A 16589-nucleotide genomic window follows, 5' to 3' on the forward strand; every position below is an offset into this window, starting at 1 on the left:
TGCGATAAAGGCCAGCAAGAGGGCCTGCTTCGATAGGCTATGTGCGAGTGCCAATACAAATCCGTGGGGTGACGCCTACAGGATCGTAATGGCCAAGACTAAAGGCGCGCTGGCGCCTGCAGAGCGATCACCAGCGATGCTGGAGCGTATCATCGAGGGACTCTTTCCACGCCACGAGCCAAGTCCTTGGCCTCCGGCAGTCGAGTCTCACGTCCGACGTTCCAGTATCTCAGACATAGACCAGAGATGGTCGGCCAACCTGCCGAGCATCCAATCCGTGAGCGACGACAGCCGTGTCGAGGCAGGGGAGGAGGCTAGGGTTACGAATGAGGAACTCATCGTGATCGCTAAATCCCTAAAGGTGAGCAAGGCACCGGGACCGGATGGTATCCCTAACCTGGCGATCAGGCTGGCGATAAAAACGGCCCCCGGGCTGTTCAGGGCAGTCATGCAGAGGTGCCTGGATGACTGTCTCTTTCCGGACAGGTGGAAGCGGCAGAGACTGGTCTTATTGCCGAAGGCTGGGAAACCGCCAGGGGACCCATCGGCATATAGGCCTATCTGCCTGCTGGACACCGCGGGCAAGGTGCTTGAGAGGATCATCCTCAACAGACTGGTGAGGTACACGGAGGGTGTACACGGTCTGGCAAGTAACCAGTTCGGCTTCCGGAAGGGCAGGTCCACGCTGGACGCAATCTCTTCCGTCATCAAGACGGCGGAGGTAGCAATCCAGCGCAAGAGAAGGGGAATACGCTACTGCGCAATCGTCACGCTCGACGTGAAGAATGCGTTCAATAGTGCCAGTTGGGACTCCATAGCGCTCGCGCTCAGGAGCATCCATGTACCGGTGTCGCTGTACAAGATTCTGGAAAATTATTTCCAGAATCGAGTACTTGTTTACGACACGGAGGAGGGTCAGAAGTGCGTCCCAATTACCGCAGGAGTTCCGCAAGGTTCTATCCTGGGCCCGGTGTTGTGGAATGTCATGTATGACGGAGTGTTGAAACTCAAGTTCCCTGTAGGGGTTGTGATCGTCGGCTTTGCAGACGACATAACGCTGGAGGTTTACGGCGAGTCTATCGAGGAGGTCGAGTTGACGGCCGCGCACTGTATACGCAAGGTCGAGGACTGGATGCGCTCCAGGAAACTGGAGCTCGCGCATCATAAGACGGAGGTCACGGTTGTGAACAACCGTAAATCGGAGCAACAGGCGGTGGTCAGAGTCGGAGACTGCACCATCACCTCGAAGCGATCCCTGAAGCTCTTGGGGGTTATGGTGGACGACAAGCTCACGCTCGGGAGTCACGTCGACTATGCCTGTAAGAGGGCCTCATCGGCTATTGCAGCACTATCTCGTATGATGTCCAATAGCTCAGCGGTTTATGGCAGCAAGCGAAGACTTCTTGCCAGCGTGGTTTCGTCCATACTTAGGTATGGTGGGCCAGTGTGGTCCAGAGCGCTAGGTACTAACAGTTACCGTGGTAAACTGGAAAGTACCTACAGGCTCATGTGCCTGAGAGTTGCGAGTGCGTATCGTACGGTGTCATACGATGCAATCTGTGTCTTGTCCGGCATGATGCCTATCAGCATCGCCATCAAGGAGGACAGAGAGTGTTTCGACCAACGTGACACAAGGGGCATACGAGGTACCAGAAGGTCATTCTCGATGCTCCGCTGGCAGCGGGAATGGTCCAACTCCACAAAGGGCAGATGGACGCACCGACTCATACCGGAGATATCCGGCTGGGTCGGGAGACGACATGGTGAAGTGAACTTCCACCTGACTCAAATCCTGTCAGGCCATGGTTGTTTCAGGCAATATCTGCACAGGTTCGGACACGCGGTGTCCCCCATGTGTCCCGAGTGCGTGGAGGAGTAGGAGACTGCTGAGCATGTCTTCTTCGTATGCCCCCGTTTCGCAAGAGCGAGGAGCTACATGATGGCTGTGAGCGGGCCTGGCACTACTCCGGACAATCTAGTCCGGAGGATGTGCGACGACCCGGACATCTGGAACGCGGTCTGTGCGGCCGCCTCTCAGATTGTTCTGGAGCTGCAACGTGTGTGGCGGGTCAACCACCAACACGCCAGTGGTAGCTAATTACCAGTCTCCAGGTAGTTAGCTAGGAGGTTATAAGAGTAAAGAGGGTGCATCACGCACAAAAGCCACTCCCCGACGTAATACTTAACCGTCGTTCCGGGAAGACCAGGGCTGGAGACTGGAGGGGTTTTAGTGGGTCGGGACAGGGATCAGTAGGTGTCTGGGCGAGTGTAACTACCCCAGCATCTCTCCCCTAGTCTCATCCCCACACCCTGAGTTCTCTTCTCAGGTGTCTGTTTGCAGATTTCCCCGCCACCTTTAAAAAAAAAAAAACACCATTCTATCTCTCTTTCCTTTACTTTTGTAAGAGCTCTTGTTTTCCCGATGAGGACGTTCTTTAGGGGCACCTCGTTAAACGCTCGTGTTGAATAATACGGCCGCTCTCTTTGTCGACTTTGCGATAGCATTACACGAACTCGAACTATGTAAATAGCAAGTTAGTGCTCACACATTCTACACGCCACATGGAGAGACACTAATTTTGAAGATAATTTATTTTAACCCGACTCATATCCCACAGCTGGCACCAAGGATACCAAATGTGCAGGTTCGTCTGCAAAACGCAGATTTTTGGAGTTCATGCGCAGATTTTTATTGATTTGCAGATATTTGCAGTTTCTCCACGGTTTCTGCAGATTTTTGTCATAGTCTCCTTATATTTGCGCAGATTTTCTTAAAACGTGTGCAGATTTTTACAGACTTTTGCCTGCGCGAGCGAAATTTTCTCGGATCATGGATAGATTTTTTTTTAGATTTCGAGCACATTTTTCCGGTTTCTCGAGCAGTTGCAGACATTTTTCAAAAACATCTGGCATCTCTGGCTGGCACGCTGAAATTGCGTTGCAGATTTATTTGAGTCTAATGACCTCGAACGCAACTGGGGAAAGGTCTTTTTCGAAGATGAAACTGATTGAAAATAAATATTGAGAATAGGTTATGTTTCCATTTAATTCTACTACAAAAAATCGAATACCGTCCGCAGATACATATTTCGGCTGCTACATGCAACCAAAAAGAAATTTATTTGATTGAAAATAGGTTGCGCACGACTATGAAAAATGAAAGGCTGTCAAACTTAGCATTGTTAAGTTGCGAGTACGATATACTGAAGGAGTTGACCGTTGATTGCTTAATTCATAAGTTTTTTTTTCTCTAAAGAAACAATTCTAACAAATTTTTGGTAATTTTTTAATAACAAATGAATGTTTTTAACCCGTACAATAAAAAACGGTTTTGTTTTATCATGTATCGAAGTTTAAAACCCTCGGCTCGCATGTTAACGAATGGTTCTCCAGTGTTTTGTCTTGAGCTCGCGACGAAGGGTATACGAATTGCTCTGCGTGGTGTGCTTGCTAGCAGATGGGCTACCCGCGCTTTGGAGTGCTGTGATTTCCCCATGCCTGTTTTCTGGAGCAGAGGAAAGCGGGTGGTGGCGAATATTGCTCACTTATAAAAGCGCTTGTCATCGAATTGAATGTTTATGATTCTTTCGTATGTATTGTGCATGCAGAGAAAAATCGGAAGCGACGAATCTCTTGTCTGACAAGGATTTTCCAGCGAATTTCGTAGTATTTGAATATAATGTAGTCTTTGATTCAACATAAAATGTCCCGAAATATGCGACTGTAATATTTTCTAATAGTTTTGATTGTTTTCTAGTCGCAAAACTATGTCAATTTAATCAAAGAATATTAAAACTGCATTGTACTGTGCGAGAAATAATCATACAAAATGACATCGCTAGAAATCTTCACGTCGCTGGACTCACCAGCGAATTGCAGAGTAGTACTGCAGTGACAATATCGTATGCTATAGCACGTGCGCTATAGCGGATGTCTATCGAAGATTTAGTATTTTTTCGTTTATTCATTAACACTTCATTGAAAATATTAAAACACCTAAACGAACACGGTTGTAAATTCGACTTTACAGCAGCGATTTAAATTTCTCCAGCCAGTCTTTATTCATCGAGGAAAAATTACTGCCGATGAATGATCAACACTTATTTGTTAGAAATTTTATTTATATCAAAACAGGTTCTTTTATGTACCATAAATTATCGGTAAAAAGATTACCATAAATAATATGTTAAGTTTTCTCAATGAGCATACATTTTATTTTCGTTTTTCTTTCTCGGTGCGCGGTTTAATTGTTGTTTCTCGCACAAAGAGAAAAAAACAAACTTGTTTCTATCGTGAAAAATAACAAAACATTTAGAAATGCTCTAAATCATAATTTTAATAGGTAATATATTTTCCTGTCACTCGCCAAAACCTTGATAACAACTACGCTAAAAGCGTTTGATTGAGTTCTTGCTTTTTTAAGTTGTTGAAATAAACGTAATTTCCTAAAATACATGAACTTATATGCTGGGCTGGAGCTAATCTAGCATAAGTTTAATCGGTTTAATGCCAAACAATTTCCAATCTTAGAATTTAGTTTCGTTGAGTTTGCTTTTTCCAAAAATAGGAAAATTCTCGCTAAATTAAATGATTGTGTTGGTAGTGCAGCTACGAACAATAATGGTTTTTCTGAACCGACAGCGCTAATATAAAAGATCTATTCTCTTAGTATATATTATTATTTATAACACTTTAACGTCTCAGCATTTAGAAATGCACTGTTAGATTAAATTGCAGAAAATACTAGAGTTACCATTCCGTCTACTATTTGTTTTAATGAGATATAAAAATACCGTAGTCCAACGTCATGTGATCGTGTCTTGGACTTTACTACTTGGACTTTTTTTAAACTACTTTTTAAACCTGTTGCAAGCAGCCTTTTGTTTCAGATTGGAATAAACCGTCATTGCTGTTTGTCTTTATTCTTTATACTGTTTGCAACCTCGCGGAGAAAATAAATAATAAAAACAACCAAATTTCATATTACTCAAACCAATTCTTATTTTGAAATAGCGAAAAACAAACATTTGGTTAACTCACAATAGATTTGGTGAACAAAAACGATGCCAACTTTTCGTTTCGAAAATAAATAAAAGAAATTCGATCGGTATAGTGCTTTTATAGGCCATCGTGTAGCTCAAGTGCGTGCCGTTTAACCACAGGTTTAATTACTCGGAATTGCCCCAGCGATAAAACCGGTTCCTTTTTTCAAAGGGGGGATTTGTTAGTAGCTTAAGTATTTATGATATATATTAGTAAATAATGAGTATGTGTGTCCAATCACAAATGGTGACTTCTCAACACTGTTAGAAATTTGTAATTTTAATTGTTAGGATTTGTTTGCTTTCGCAATTAGGACTTATCATTCGTAGAGATTTAAACCTACTTGTCAGAAAAGGGGAAGTAAACTTACAACTAACTTAATTGCTAACTTATTGGCTATAAAGAGAGCTTATCGTAGCACTTGAGGATTGCAACGATTTTTGTCGAAAATTGTTAATAATTTTATTTGACATAGCTTCTAATGGTTCAACACCAGTAAGTCTATGTAATTCGAGTGTACCAAACCAAGGAGGACGCTTCAAAATCATTTTCAGAATTTTATTCTGAATCCTTTGGAGCGTTTTCTTCCTTGACGATAAAACCGGTTGTCGACATTAGCAAGAGGACTTCGAAAATTCTGATGTATCTTATGCTAGAAATATGTTGCCTAAAAATTTTGGCGTGCGCTACGTCTTGACGTTAAGTAATTGGAATGGCAGTTTTGAAAGTAACTATCACAGACCACAATTTTGCAAAATGGCGTGAGGGTTGTGATGTTTGAAAATGACAAATAAAACTATCAAGAAAACGAAAAAAGAGACGAATGGCTTTCTAGAATTATTGAGGGGGGGGGGGGGGGGGGGGGCAAATTGATACGTTGCTTCTCAGGGAAAATATCAGGGGAGCGAAAAGTGCCTTGCCTCCCCTGCCCAAATTTGGCGCCTATGCCTACAGTCATTCAAAGCGTCAACAAATAATTCAGAAGTTCGTGGGTAAGTGTTTGTATAACCATTGTTTCTACAGAAACTTACTAAAACTTCTCACAATTATCGAAAAGCATATAAATACGAAGAATGGAAATAGAAGATCTTGTGTGTTCTCCGCCTCTAGCCGATCGTAAGAAAATTATTCATGGTTTGAACTTATGGAGACAATCTCAAGTAATTTTTCGCGTCTGTTCGAAGTAAGCTATTGTTATTTTAGTTTATTTTTTATTAGAATTTGCCTGCTATTTCTTCCGAATGTTGCAGGAAATAAATACTTGTTCTTTAAAAGCTGTACAACAGTGCGGTTGTCTGAGCAAAATAATTCATGCAAGCCGTTGCAGTAATTATTTAAGTTAGAATTGCACTTTTCATTGTCAAATGAAAAAAATAATGAGAAATAAAAATAAGCAAAACTTTGTTTGAAATAATAAACAAAAAATTGCCCATTCTAAACAACAAACTTGATTATTTCCAAAATAACGTTTTGGTCAAAACTTAAGTTTTTATTTGTTTGTTTGGATCTACCAAATATTTTGTTGAAACAATCTGCACTTGCTAGTTTTTGATAAAACAACCAATTAATTGATTTCAAACAACCGCTATTGTGATGTTAACCAAATGTTTGTTTGTCGCTATTTCAAACTAAGAATTTGTTTGACTTAACATGAATATTGGTTGATTTTATTATTTTTTTCTCCGTGTATAACGACGCCCCTTTAATGTATATCTTACCTTCCATTGTCTTCCAGATATAATGGGGAAAGTAGAACATTAATGCTTGTAGAAACAAAACAAATGGAACCCATTGGTAGTAGGCGTGGTATTTTACAGGATCTTCGTTTATCATGTGTCCAACACCAGGATGCGGAACTGATGAGTCCTGTAGCAAGGTTTCATTGAAATGTTTTATTACAGTAAATGTGGTAGTGAAAAAACAAAATGTGTTAATCACATGCTCGGGAATTGAACTACCAGTAATGCATCTAATATGTTCTCCAACATACTGCCTAAAAATGATATATTAGTGTATTAAGATTTAATCGAGAGTTCTGAAATAGCATGCAGATGTAACAAATGTGCAGATTATTGTATTTACCTTGAAGTAACCAGCAATGTGCATACAAGCAATATTGCGAAAGTAGCTCGGTAATGAAATTTAAACGCCAAATTATCTATAGAAACAAAGCTGTTTTTAAATTTTAAATGAGGTTTAAGGACTGAAAATGTATTTAACATTTTGAAGAAAAGACGACACCCTCAACTAAAATACTCCAGTTTGAAATCGAATACCCCGTAGCTATTCAGTTTCAAACGTACACTTCAAATTCTTATCTTTGTTATCAAATGCTTATCAAATTTTGCTGTGACTAATGGAAGATCGACAGAGAAAGTATAATACAGACGAACTTCGATATAAGGTACCCTCGTTATAAAGTACCTTCGATATAGCGTCACTCGACATAAGGTACATTTTACCTCGATATAAGGTACATATTTTTATTATGTTACAAATTACTCCGAAATTGGTATGGAAACTTCTATAAACAATATGTTGGTTATCTTGTTAACGTCTCTGGTTACTATTGATCATTTGGAGAGTGTCCGTAAAATACTCCACACTTAGCGGAAGTTTGAAAACCCGTCCGAAAAATTTAATGTTGCTGAAAAAAACATGATATAGCGTGGTTTAACATGGATGGGAATGGAGGAGCTGATTTGTTTGAAATTTTAAAAGACAAAATTCTATAAGAACTCGAATTGCTAGAAATGTTTAAAAAATGTGCATTTTTTTATCAAAAACATCATAAAACCTAGGAAAAAGTTGGAAATATGCTTAAGGCAGAATGATGTATTTCTCAAATATGTAAAAATGTTCAGAATATAGTAGGCTTCTGAAATCACACCCAAAAAAGTTGATTGGTATTTTTTGATTTTCAAACATTTTAGGAATGTGTGTATAAAATTACCTGTATGTGGTCAATATTCAAGTGATAGAATCAAAGTATCTTCAGCAAAATTTTTCTGCATAATATTACCTACAACTTTGCTAAGGACTTAACTTTTATTTCATAAGTAATTAAAAAATAGTTTCATTGCAGTTTTAGACAGATTAATCAAAAATCTATTTGTATCAAAAGTTTCCCCTTGAGATATACAAAAACTTTGTCGAATACACTATAGCTTTAAATAGCATTTTCACACTCAAAAGGTTGACGATCACACTTTTCACGTTTTAAGCCAGTGTGCAAAGTGCAACTTTAGGCCACCCTTATGTGTAAAGAAAAGTAAGTTCAAACGGTCATTTTTAAATGCAATGAAGAAAATGCAGATTCCGAAATCCTGAACGACGAGGAAATTATTTAAAAAATTGTCAACCCGTAAGCAGATATTCATGGTTCTTATACATCGGACCAATAAATAAATAACGAGAACAAGAAAAAAAGCAGTTTCAATAAAAAGTCTGTATGAATGTAAATAAATGTTGAAAAAAATTAGTGATAATAACGTAACGGCTTGATTTTTTCTTGTTTTCTAGATGACATACTTTTTGGAAATAAACTATCACACGCGGCTAAACTGCCGCACAGAGCATGTCAGTCCCACCTGCATTTTCAGCAAGCCGAGAAAAACGCGTTTTTATATGATTTTATAACATTGCTTCTTACGAGATGGGAAAAAATGTTTGGATGTTTTCCAGCAGTTTTTCAGAACAAAGTTGTTGACCTCATCCATTGTTACGAAACTATGCATTGTTAGCTACCATTTACGCGTAATAACTCAATTTTACTGCAAATGCAAATGGGACTGACTTGCTATGCGCGGCAGTAAAGGTCTCCTAAAAAACCGAAAAAAACTCTGGGTTTCAAATCGTACTTAAAACAAGTTGATTAACACTTGTAGTTGGATTCTATTTCCAAAATAAACTATACGTAGACAGATGACAACAAAATGAAGTATTTGAAGCCCTATTGTTGAAAATGTTTCATGATTCGATATAAGGTACAATTCGATATAAAGTACAACTTAAAAATCGAAATGTACCTTATATCGAAGTTTGCCTGTATTGTCAACAACAGCAAATTGGCGGACATTTGTTGAAATAATGTCAATTAATAAATATCCGGTTCAGTAATAAGATTGACGCAAAATAAGGCCTTATAATTAGAGCTCAGAACAAGAACAGTGCTACACACTCAACACAGGTTTGCTTCCTTAAGCAGGTATTAGACGGAGCAAATGTTTGCTATTTTTCAATACAGATTTTATTTTGTGCAAATAAAAATCTACCAAAAATAGCAAATATTCGCGTCGTCTAATACCTGCTTTACTGAGAAAAGATCATGCTCCTTTTAGGATGATACAGGCTAGGCTGATAAATAATACAGAACGGACACTAGTGTAAAATTGTATACAAAACCTTTTGTAAATGAAAGCAAAATATTTCGATTTCAAAGAAGGCAATATTGTATCGCCTAGAATATTATATATATATATATATATATATATATATATATATATATATATATATATATATATATATATATATATATATATATATATATATATATATATATATATATATATATATATATATATATATATATATATATATATATATATATATATATATATATATATATATATATATATATATATATATATATATATATATATATATATATATATATATATATATATATATATAAAACGTAAAATTACTGCAAAAAACTAGGTAAATTACAACACAATTTCTTTTACATGAATCATTTAGAGCATATACATACCTAGTTTTTCTTACCGAACTCAGCAAACATTTTACTGAGATTTCAACAGCTGAATCATCAGCAGGGTCGGGTTAAGGGTGGTGGAAGCCCGGGGTAGTATGCCGAACCCTTTTTTCAGTTGTCAAAATTTCAATTAAGGAACATTCCATACAAAAATAAAATTTAAAGAAAGGTTAGAAGGATTGAGCTAGTTTTGTCTAAATTTCAGCCCCTAACGAGTGGGGGCCCGAGGGCCATGTCCCCCCCCCCACCTGAATCCGGATATGGTAATTCATTTGCTTGACGAGCGTTCGGAATTTTCTTACTATCACTGAAATGTCAAACAATGAAGATAGCTCAGCAAAAATTTACAAGCGTTCATCAAAATTGGCTGCATGAGTCGGTTTAAACAAAGCTGACGATTCGTCGCAAATAACCAAGTGTTCCGCAAAATGCAATTTAATTTTCCTTCTGGTTATAGAATAGAGAATTATAAATATAACTATTCTAATAGTCACTATTGCAACCGTTTGCAACATCTGGGTAGGTGCTGATATCGTCGATGATCGTCAAGTATTTACTGTACTATAAAACCTAAATTATTCCACCTAGCGGTCAGACCCAGCCTTTCTCACTCAAACTTTGATTTGTAAAAATATATTTACATGAACGCTTCAATCCAATAAATGTATATACACTCTTTAAGCTCTGAAATATTGATAATCTATACATATAAAAATGTAGTCCGGTCTGTCTGTCAGTCTGTCTGTCTGTGTGATCCATATAGGCTCGAAAACTACCGAACCGATCGACGTGAAAATTTGTATGTAGGGGTTTTTAGTCCTGATAAAGGTTCCTATGATAGTTTGAGACCCCTCCCTCTTCTGAAAAGGAGGGGTCCAATACAAATGAAACATAAATTTCTGCACAACTCAAGAACAAACCAAGCAAATGAAACCGAATTTGGCATGTGGATGTTTTAAAGGGTAATAAATATGTCCATAATGGTTCGACGCCCCTCCCTCTTATGGAAGCACATGTTTCTGCACAAGTTTCTGCATATCTCGCGAACTAATCAACTAAATGGAACCATATTTGGCAGGTGAATGTTTTTAGTGGTAACAATTATGTTCCATAATCGACCTCAGGCAACATTTCGGATTGTAAGATAGCAACTTCCGGTTTATGAAAAACAGCCAAAAATGGCCAATTTCCACCCAATATAATAATATCCGGATAAAGAATGATACACAGGAGCTAAATTCGACCATAGATACCATTTTGAATTCTAAGCTGGCGACTTCCAGTTTCGAAAAAACAGCGGCAAACGACCAAGTACCACCCAATATGGGTATTTCCGGAATCGTAATGATGCACTGGAGCCACAAATCGACTTCAGACACCATTATGAATTGTAGGATGGCAACTTGTGGTTTCTGGAAAACAGCCAAAAATGGCCGATTTCCGTCTAACATGAGCATCTCCGGATCTAGAATGATACACAGCAGCTGAAATCGACCTCAGACCTCTTTTTGGATTCTAGGTTGGCGTCTTCCGGTTCCTGGGAAACAGCGGAAAATGATCGAATTACACCCAATGAGGGTGTTTCTGCAACCAGAATGGAGCTCAGAGGCCAGAAATTATCTTAAATACCATTTTGAAATCCAAGATGGCGACTTCCGGTTTGTGAAAAACAGCCTAAAATAACCAAATACCATCCAGTATGAGTATCTCTGGAACCAGAATGATGCAATGAGCTTGGTTGTGTAGTCACTGAGATAATGAAGTTTCGTGATTTTCACATTTTGGTACTTTACAGACGAAGTTATAGTCCGATTACAGTAAATTCAATAGGGTGTTACGAGGCAGCTAGACTTATTAGTTGACACTAATTTTGTGGAAATCGGGTCAGCCGTCTCTGAGAAAAGTGAGTGAGTTCAAGTAGTCTGCTGAATATGTTCCTTTTCATAGCTGGATTTCATATTTTTAAACCTAACCGGCAAAGTAATGGTCCGATTCCAAAACAAATCAATAGGATCTTATGGGGCAACTAGACCTTACATTTGACACTGATTTTATGAAAATCGGTCAAGCCATCTCTGAGAAACATGAGTGAGATTAAGTAGTCTTCAAAACACGTTATAACTTTTGAACCGCAAGTTCAATCTTCATGAAATTTAAAAGTTATGGGTATTTCAGGTAGCCCGTTCCTTTGAAATGAATTTTGTTCAAATTGGTTGGGTAGTTTTCGAGATAATGATGTTTCATCATTTTTACATTTTGATACATAACCTCTAAACTATAAAGCCGATTGCAATGAAGTTTTATAAGGTCTCATGAGACAACAAGACCTTTCATTTGCAATTAATTTCATGAAAATCGGTCCAGCCATCACTGAGAAAAGTGAGTGAGAATAAAAATCTGCACAACACACACACATACAGAAAATGCTCAGCTCGTCGAGCTGAGTCGGCCCTTTGGAGCACTTTTATACTTTCGATTCTGCAAGTGATAGCTATACCTTTCTAGGAGAAATGCAAAAAGCGCAGAAAATATTTTAGCTAACAGATGAGGTCAGTAATGTTTTTGCTGAACTCGTCATGTGAATTTTATTTAATAATTTTTCAGCAAAAAAATTGAACCGACTTTAGCCAATTTTCAGGAAGTTTCAGAATGACCAGTCAATTTTCAAATTTACCGAATGCGATCGTAATATAAATTAACGAACAGTTAACCCGTAAAGACCCGGGACGGAACATTTTTTTTGAAAATGCTCGTTCTCAGCACTGGAACGGCCGATTTGGGAAAACTTGAGCTTTTATTCAAGGGGAATAGTTGCTCTAAGTTTTGGTATAGGTGCCACCCCTCCGGATCCTTCCCCGTTTTTGTGAGACGCAAATATGTCTGTGTTTTTTTCTAATTTTTCAAACAGATTGAGCAAACACTGGTAATTTTCATACGTATCAATTGCTCCATGTATCAAATCATGTTAGGTGGATGAAATATGGTATGTAAGAGTGAATTTTGGAGTTTTCAAATTATTTCAGTACAAAATCACAAAACTACGTGTTTTCATAAAAATTCAAATAAGAAAATCATTCTTCAAATTTTAAGCTCTACATTTTTGAGGTAAGGTCTCCTGAATCAATACGCGATGAAATATTCATTTTAGCATGCAAATATTTTGAGAAAAACGACTTTAAATTCACCAAAGTACGTATTTTCATGTAAGTCTGATTTTCTCAGTCTCCCACAGTTGGTTTCAACTTGGCTCTTCAATTTTCAAGCTCTATATTTCTAGAGTAACGTCTTCTGAATCCAAAGATGCTGAAAGATTTATTCTAGCATGCACAGATTTAGAGAAAATCAAGTTTGAATTCACTAAAGTACGAGTTCATATGAAAACTTGATTTTCTCTAAATCTGTGCATGCTAGAATAAATCTTTCAGCATCTTTGGATTCAGAAGACGTTACTCTAAAAATATAGAGTTTGAAAATTGAAGAGCTAAGTTGAAACCTACCGTGGGAGACTGAGAAAATTAGGTTTTCATGTTGACATGCGATAGGCTTACTTGCTCAATGACGTTATATGATATGAGCAAATTAGGATATTCGGTTATGATAAAATATTTTGGATACGTTCGAAAATTTGTTTGAACATGTGGTCTTGAATGTAAATATGCAAAATTATGAAATGAAATCTGAAATCAACATTTTTTTCACGTTATTAACAATGTCACAAGTTGGTTTCAAAATTTGAATCATGGACAAAAGTGTACATTTAACAAAAAACAGTTTGAATTTAAATACGAAAAGTGTAGCCAAAACTCTCCTGTAACCTTTCGTGAAAATGATTCTAAAGCGGGATTTTTTGCGTTACATCATTAACGATTGCTCCATTAAGGTACATCTCTTCGAATTCACAAACGCCTGCTAGGATACCATTAAGATAGCAGCAATTTATGTAGCAGCGCTTTCGTGCGTAGACAAAATCTAAAATCTTGCAATTTTGAAAATGCTGTATCTCTGGAACGCTACATTTTGTTTTATGCTGATAAGTGATTCCTATGTAAAATCGTCTGCTAAACACACTGGCGTGGTCAAAATCAAATTCGAAGGGGGAGTATTTCGAAGAAATTGCAAATTAAGTTTTGAATCGAAAAAAACGCAAAGTTGGCAACACTGCAGGAAATAATGACCACGTGGTACGATTCTACGTCTCAAACCCTTCAAAATTATATGTCAATATCACCTGTAGTTATTCAGGGTCCCGAGATATTCACAAAATAAAAAAGGTGTTTTGCTAAATTCGCAAAAAGTGGAAGCAGTCCCATTAGCCGAGGGGTCCACCAACCGGTACAACACTTTGTACTTATAAGTTCCGGACCAAAATACATCGACTCACATATTTTGGTCGAAATCGGAGATGGTCGATGCATTTCCTCGGACACTTGACATGGAATGACCCATATGCAATCCAACCGTAGCGATGTTGAACATAAAGATAAATCTAAAGCACTGGGACTCACTGGACATTTCGGAACGCGTGTCATGTCCCCGTTGCTTAATTCCGTCATATCAAAGTCGCAGAGGTTATAGATCAAAGAGAAACGGTTATCATTAGAAGCCACGCCGTGAGAGTTAAAATCTCCCAAAATCAAACGTGGGGAGGAAAGATGTTCTATTAAATCAAAGAGTAGCCGTCGCCCAACCTGTGCTCAGGGAGGAATATATATTTAGGCAATACAAAGCACTTCACCTTGTATTGTCATTTGACATGCGACAGCTTCGACGCCTGGGACCGAGGGGAGGTTAATACGATAGAAGGAATAGCACTTCTTAACCCCTAGAAGTACTCCTCCGTGAGGGGTGTCTCGGTCAAGGCGAATTATATTAAAATTATGGATCAGTTATCTTGAAATTTTCGAAAATTCAGTCCAGATTAGCTGAAAACTTCAGCAGTCCAGATTCTGGCTGAATCTTGGACGAAAAAGAAGGAACAGTTGGGTTTTTTGATGTTCCTGGAAGTGCCGGAAACTCCTTACTTGAATTCAATTTTGCCAATCCCGGAGGAGTTTGCTTTGGATTTTCTACAGCACTTTTTCTTAGTATCAGTCACTTCAGATGGAGACCTTCTCTGTCCCTTTCTGAACTTATTGGAACTTTGTAACTGAACCTTGTAGAAAACTGAACTCTGTAGAAACGGAACTTGGTAGAGGCATTCTTTTCTTTTGATCACCGAAAGAACATTTCTTTCCAGCTTGAACTCCTGGACGGGATTAATTTATTAAAACTCTACTTAACTCTACGCACTTCTTAATCTCTAACTTTTACCTAATACCACTTTACATGTAACATGGTTTATGTATGTCTGTAATATGTATATGAAAAAAGGCGGAACCAGAGCATCGAATTGTCATTGGTTGATACAGTGTGGCTTGCTATAAAACTCACACTGCTAGCGGGCTATTCCTATACGCCTGAGTGTAGGCAATAGCACATGTTCATGATGTCCGCAAGTTGCGCTAGTGTCTTAGCTGCTTGCGGCTCTCGTTCTATTTCGAAAGGATAAAGTGGGACGAGAAAGAATCGTGGGAAGCTAAACATTGCTGGCTGTGCTAGCAATGTTTTGGTTAGCTTATGAGGTGTTGCAAATATGGGATCGAAAAGGTTCTTTGGTTCTCATATATCCACATGCACTTGGTTAATTTTCCAGTGGTTGCATGCACATGCATGAGAACCCAATGTGTGGTAATTTTGAATTATTGAGGAAACATGGGTTTTAGGAATTTGGCTGGCTCGGTGGGAATTCTCAAGTGGATTGCGTATGGCTAGTTGTCATATGCAACACTTGCCGTGGGAAATCGTATGTTAGAATAAGGATTTGCTAAGTAACATAGGTTTTAGGAATTGGGTTAGTTCGGTGGGAAAGAAGTGGTTTGCGTATGGCTAATGTCATATGCAACACTTGTGGGAATAATTTGGAAGATGTTTGACTATCCGGCCCGTGGGAATGTTTTCTGGGTCCGTTCGGAAAGTCATTAAAATTTAGAGGATCATGTTATCCTCGTAAGGTTTCAGCTTACACCTTCCTAGGAAGCCTAGGTTTTTGAAGTAGAATACTTCTCTCAGGAAGTTCGGCTACATAGGGATGTGAAATGAAAATCTAAAACCGAAAAAAGTGAAAAATATGTCCAATTTCAAATGCTAATAAATCGGTTAGTATTCGATGGATTTCCTTCGTTCTTGCAGCAATAGATTAGAAAATCTTCTAAGATTCTTCCCAGAATAAGATAATTGTTATTTTATTATTCAAACTTTTGTACTATTGAAAATAGTCAAGCCTCGTCAAAACGAAAGATTCGACCTCTGATTGGTCGTTATATGATTGCTTCCCAAGCACGGTCGACAGAATCATATACCATGCAATTGAAAACATGCTATTTGGCCTATATAAGAGCCTGTTTCAGCCGTAGCCGCTCATAATAGTTCTAGACAGCAACAACAGTAGTCGTCCTCCCTTAGCAGCAGCACTAGCAGTGCAGTGGATACCAACGATGGCGGAAAGCGGCTACTTGAGCCGTCTAGTTTTGAGTGTTATATCAGCATTTTACTGTTTACTTTATCACAAGGAATACTTTATCCACCCTGCCAGTGATAACGCAAAGATGTGATCGGCATCTTATCCGATACTGAAATGAACAACAAATTGTCCTTTTCAGGATGAAATAGAAACCAGATTGAAGAGTAAATATTTTCTAATAAGTTACACATTTTTAAATTTGCAAAAGTATAA

The 16589-nt window shown here is 38.3% G+C and overlaps 1 protein-coding gene across 2 annotated transcripts in view; it reads right to left on the bottom strand.

Moving 5' to 3' along the window:
* The window catches only part of LOC129732036 (innexin inx7), a 75637-nt gene extending 68270 nt beyond the window's left edge, over nucleotides 1-7367 (bottom strand). Inside the window, exons 1-3 of one of the 2 annotated variants that reach the window (XM_055692495.1) lie at nucleotides 7126-7367; nucleotides 6982-7036; nucleotides 6762-6909 (exon numbers count right to left, since the gene is read on the bottom strand). In XM_055692495.1, coding sequence (XP_055548470.1) covers nucleotides 6762-6909; nucleotides 6982-7036; nucleotides 7126-7265 — 343 coding nt within the window. In that variant the 5' untranslated portion in view covers nucleotides 7266-7367. Of the gene's footprint in view, nucleotides 1-6761; nucleotides 7037-7125 lie in introns of both variants that reach the window. The other variant, XM_055692494.1, reaches the window with a different exon arrangement.
* Between the last annotated feature and the right edge of the window lie 9222 nt (nucleotides 7368-16589).

This window comes from Wyeomyia smithii, chromosome 3, assembly GCF_029784165.1.
Source record: "Wyeomyia smithii strain HCP4-BCI-WySm-NY-G18 chromosome 3, ASM2978416v1, whole genome shotgun sequence".
Classification (NCBI taxonomy): Eukaryota; Metazoa; Arthropoda; class Insecta; order Diptera; family Culicidae; genus Wyeomyia; species Wyeomyia smithii.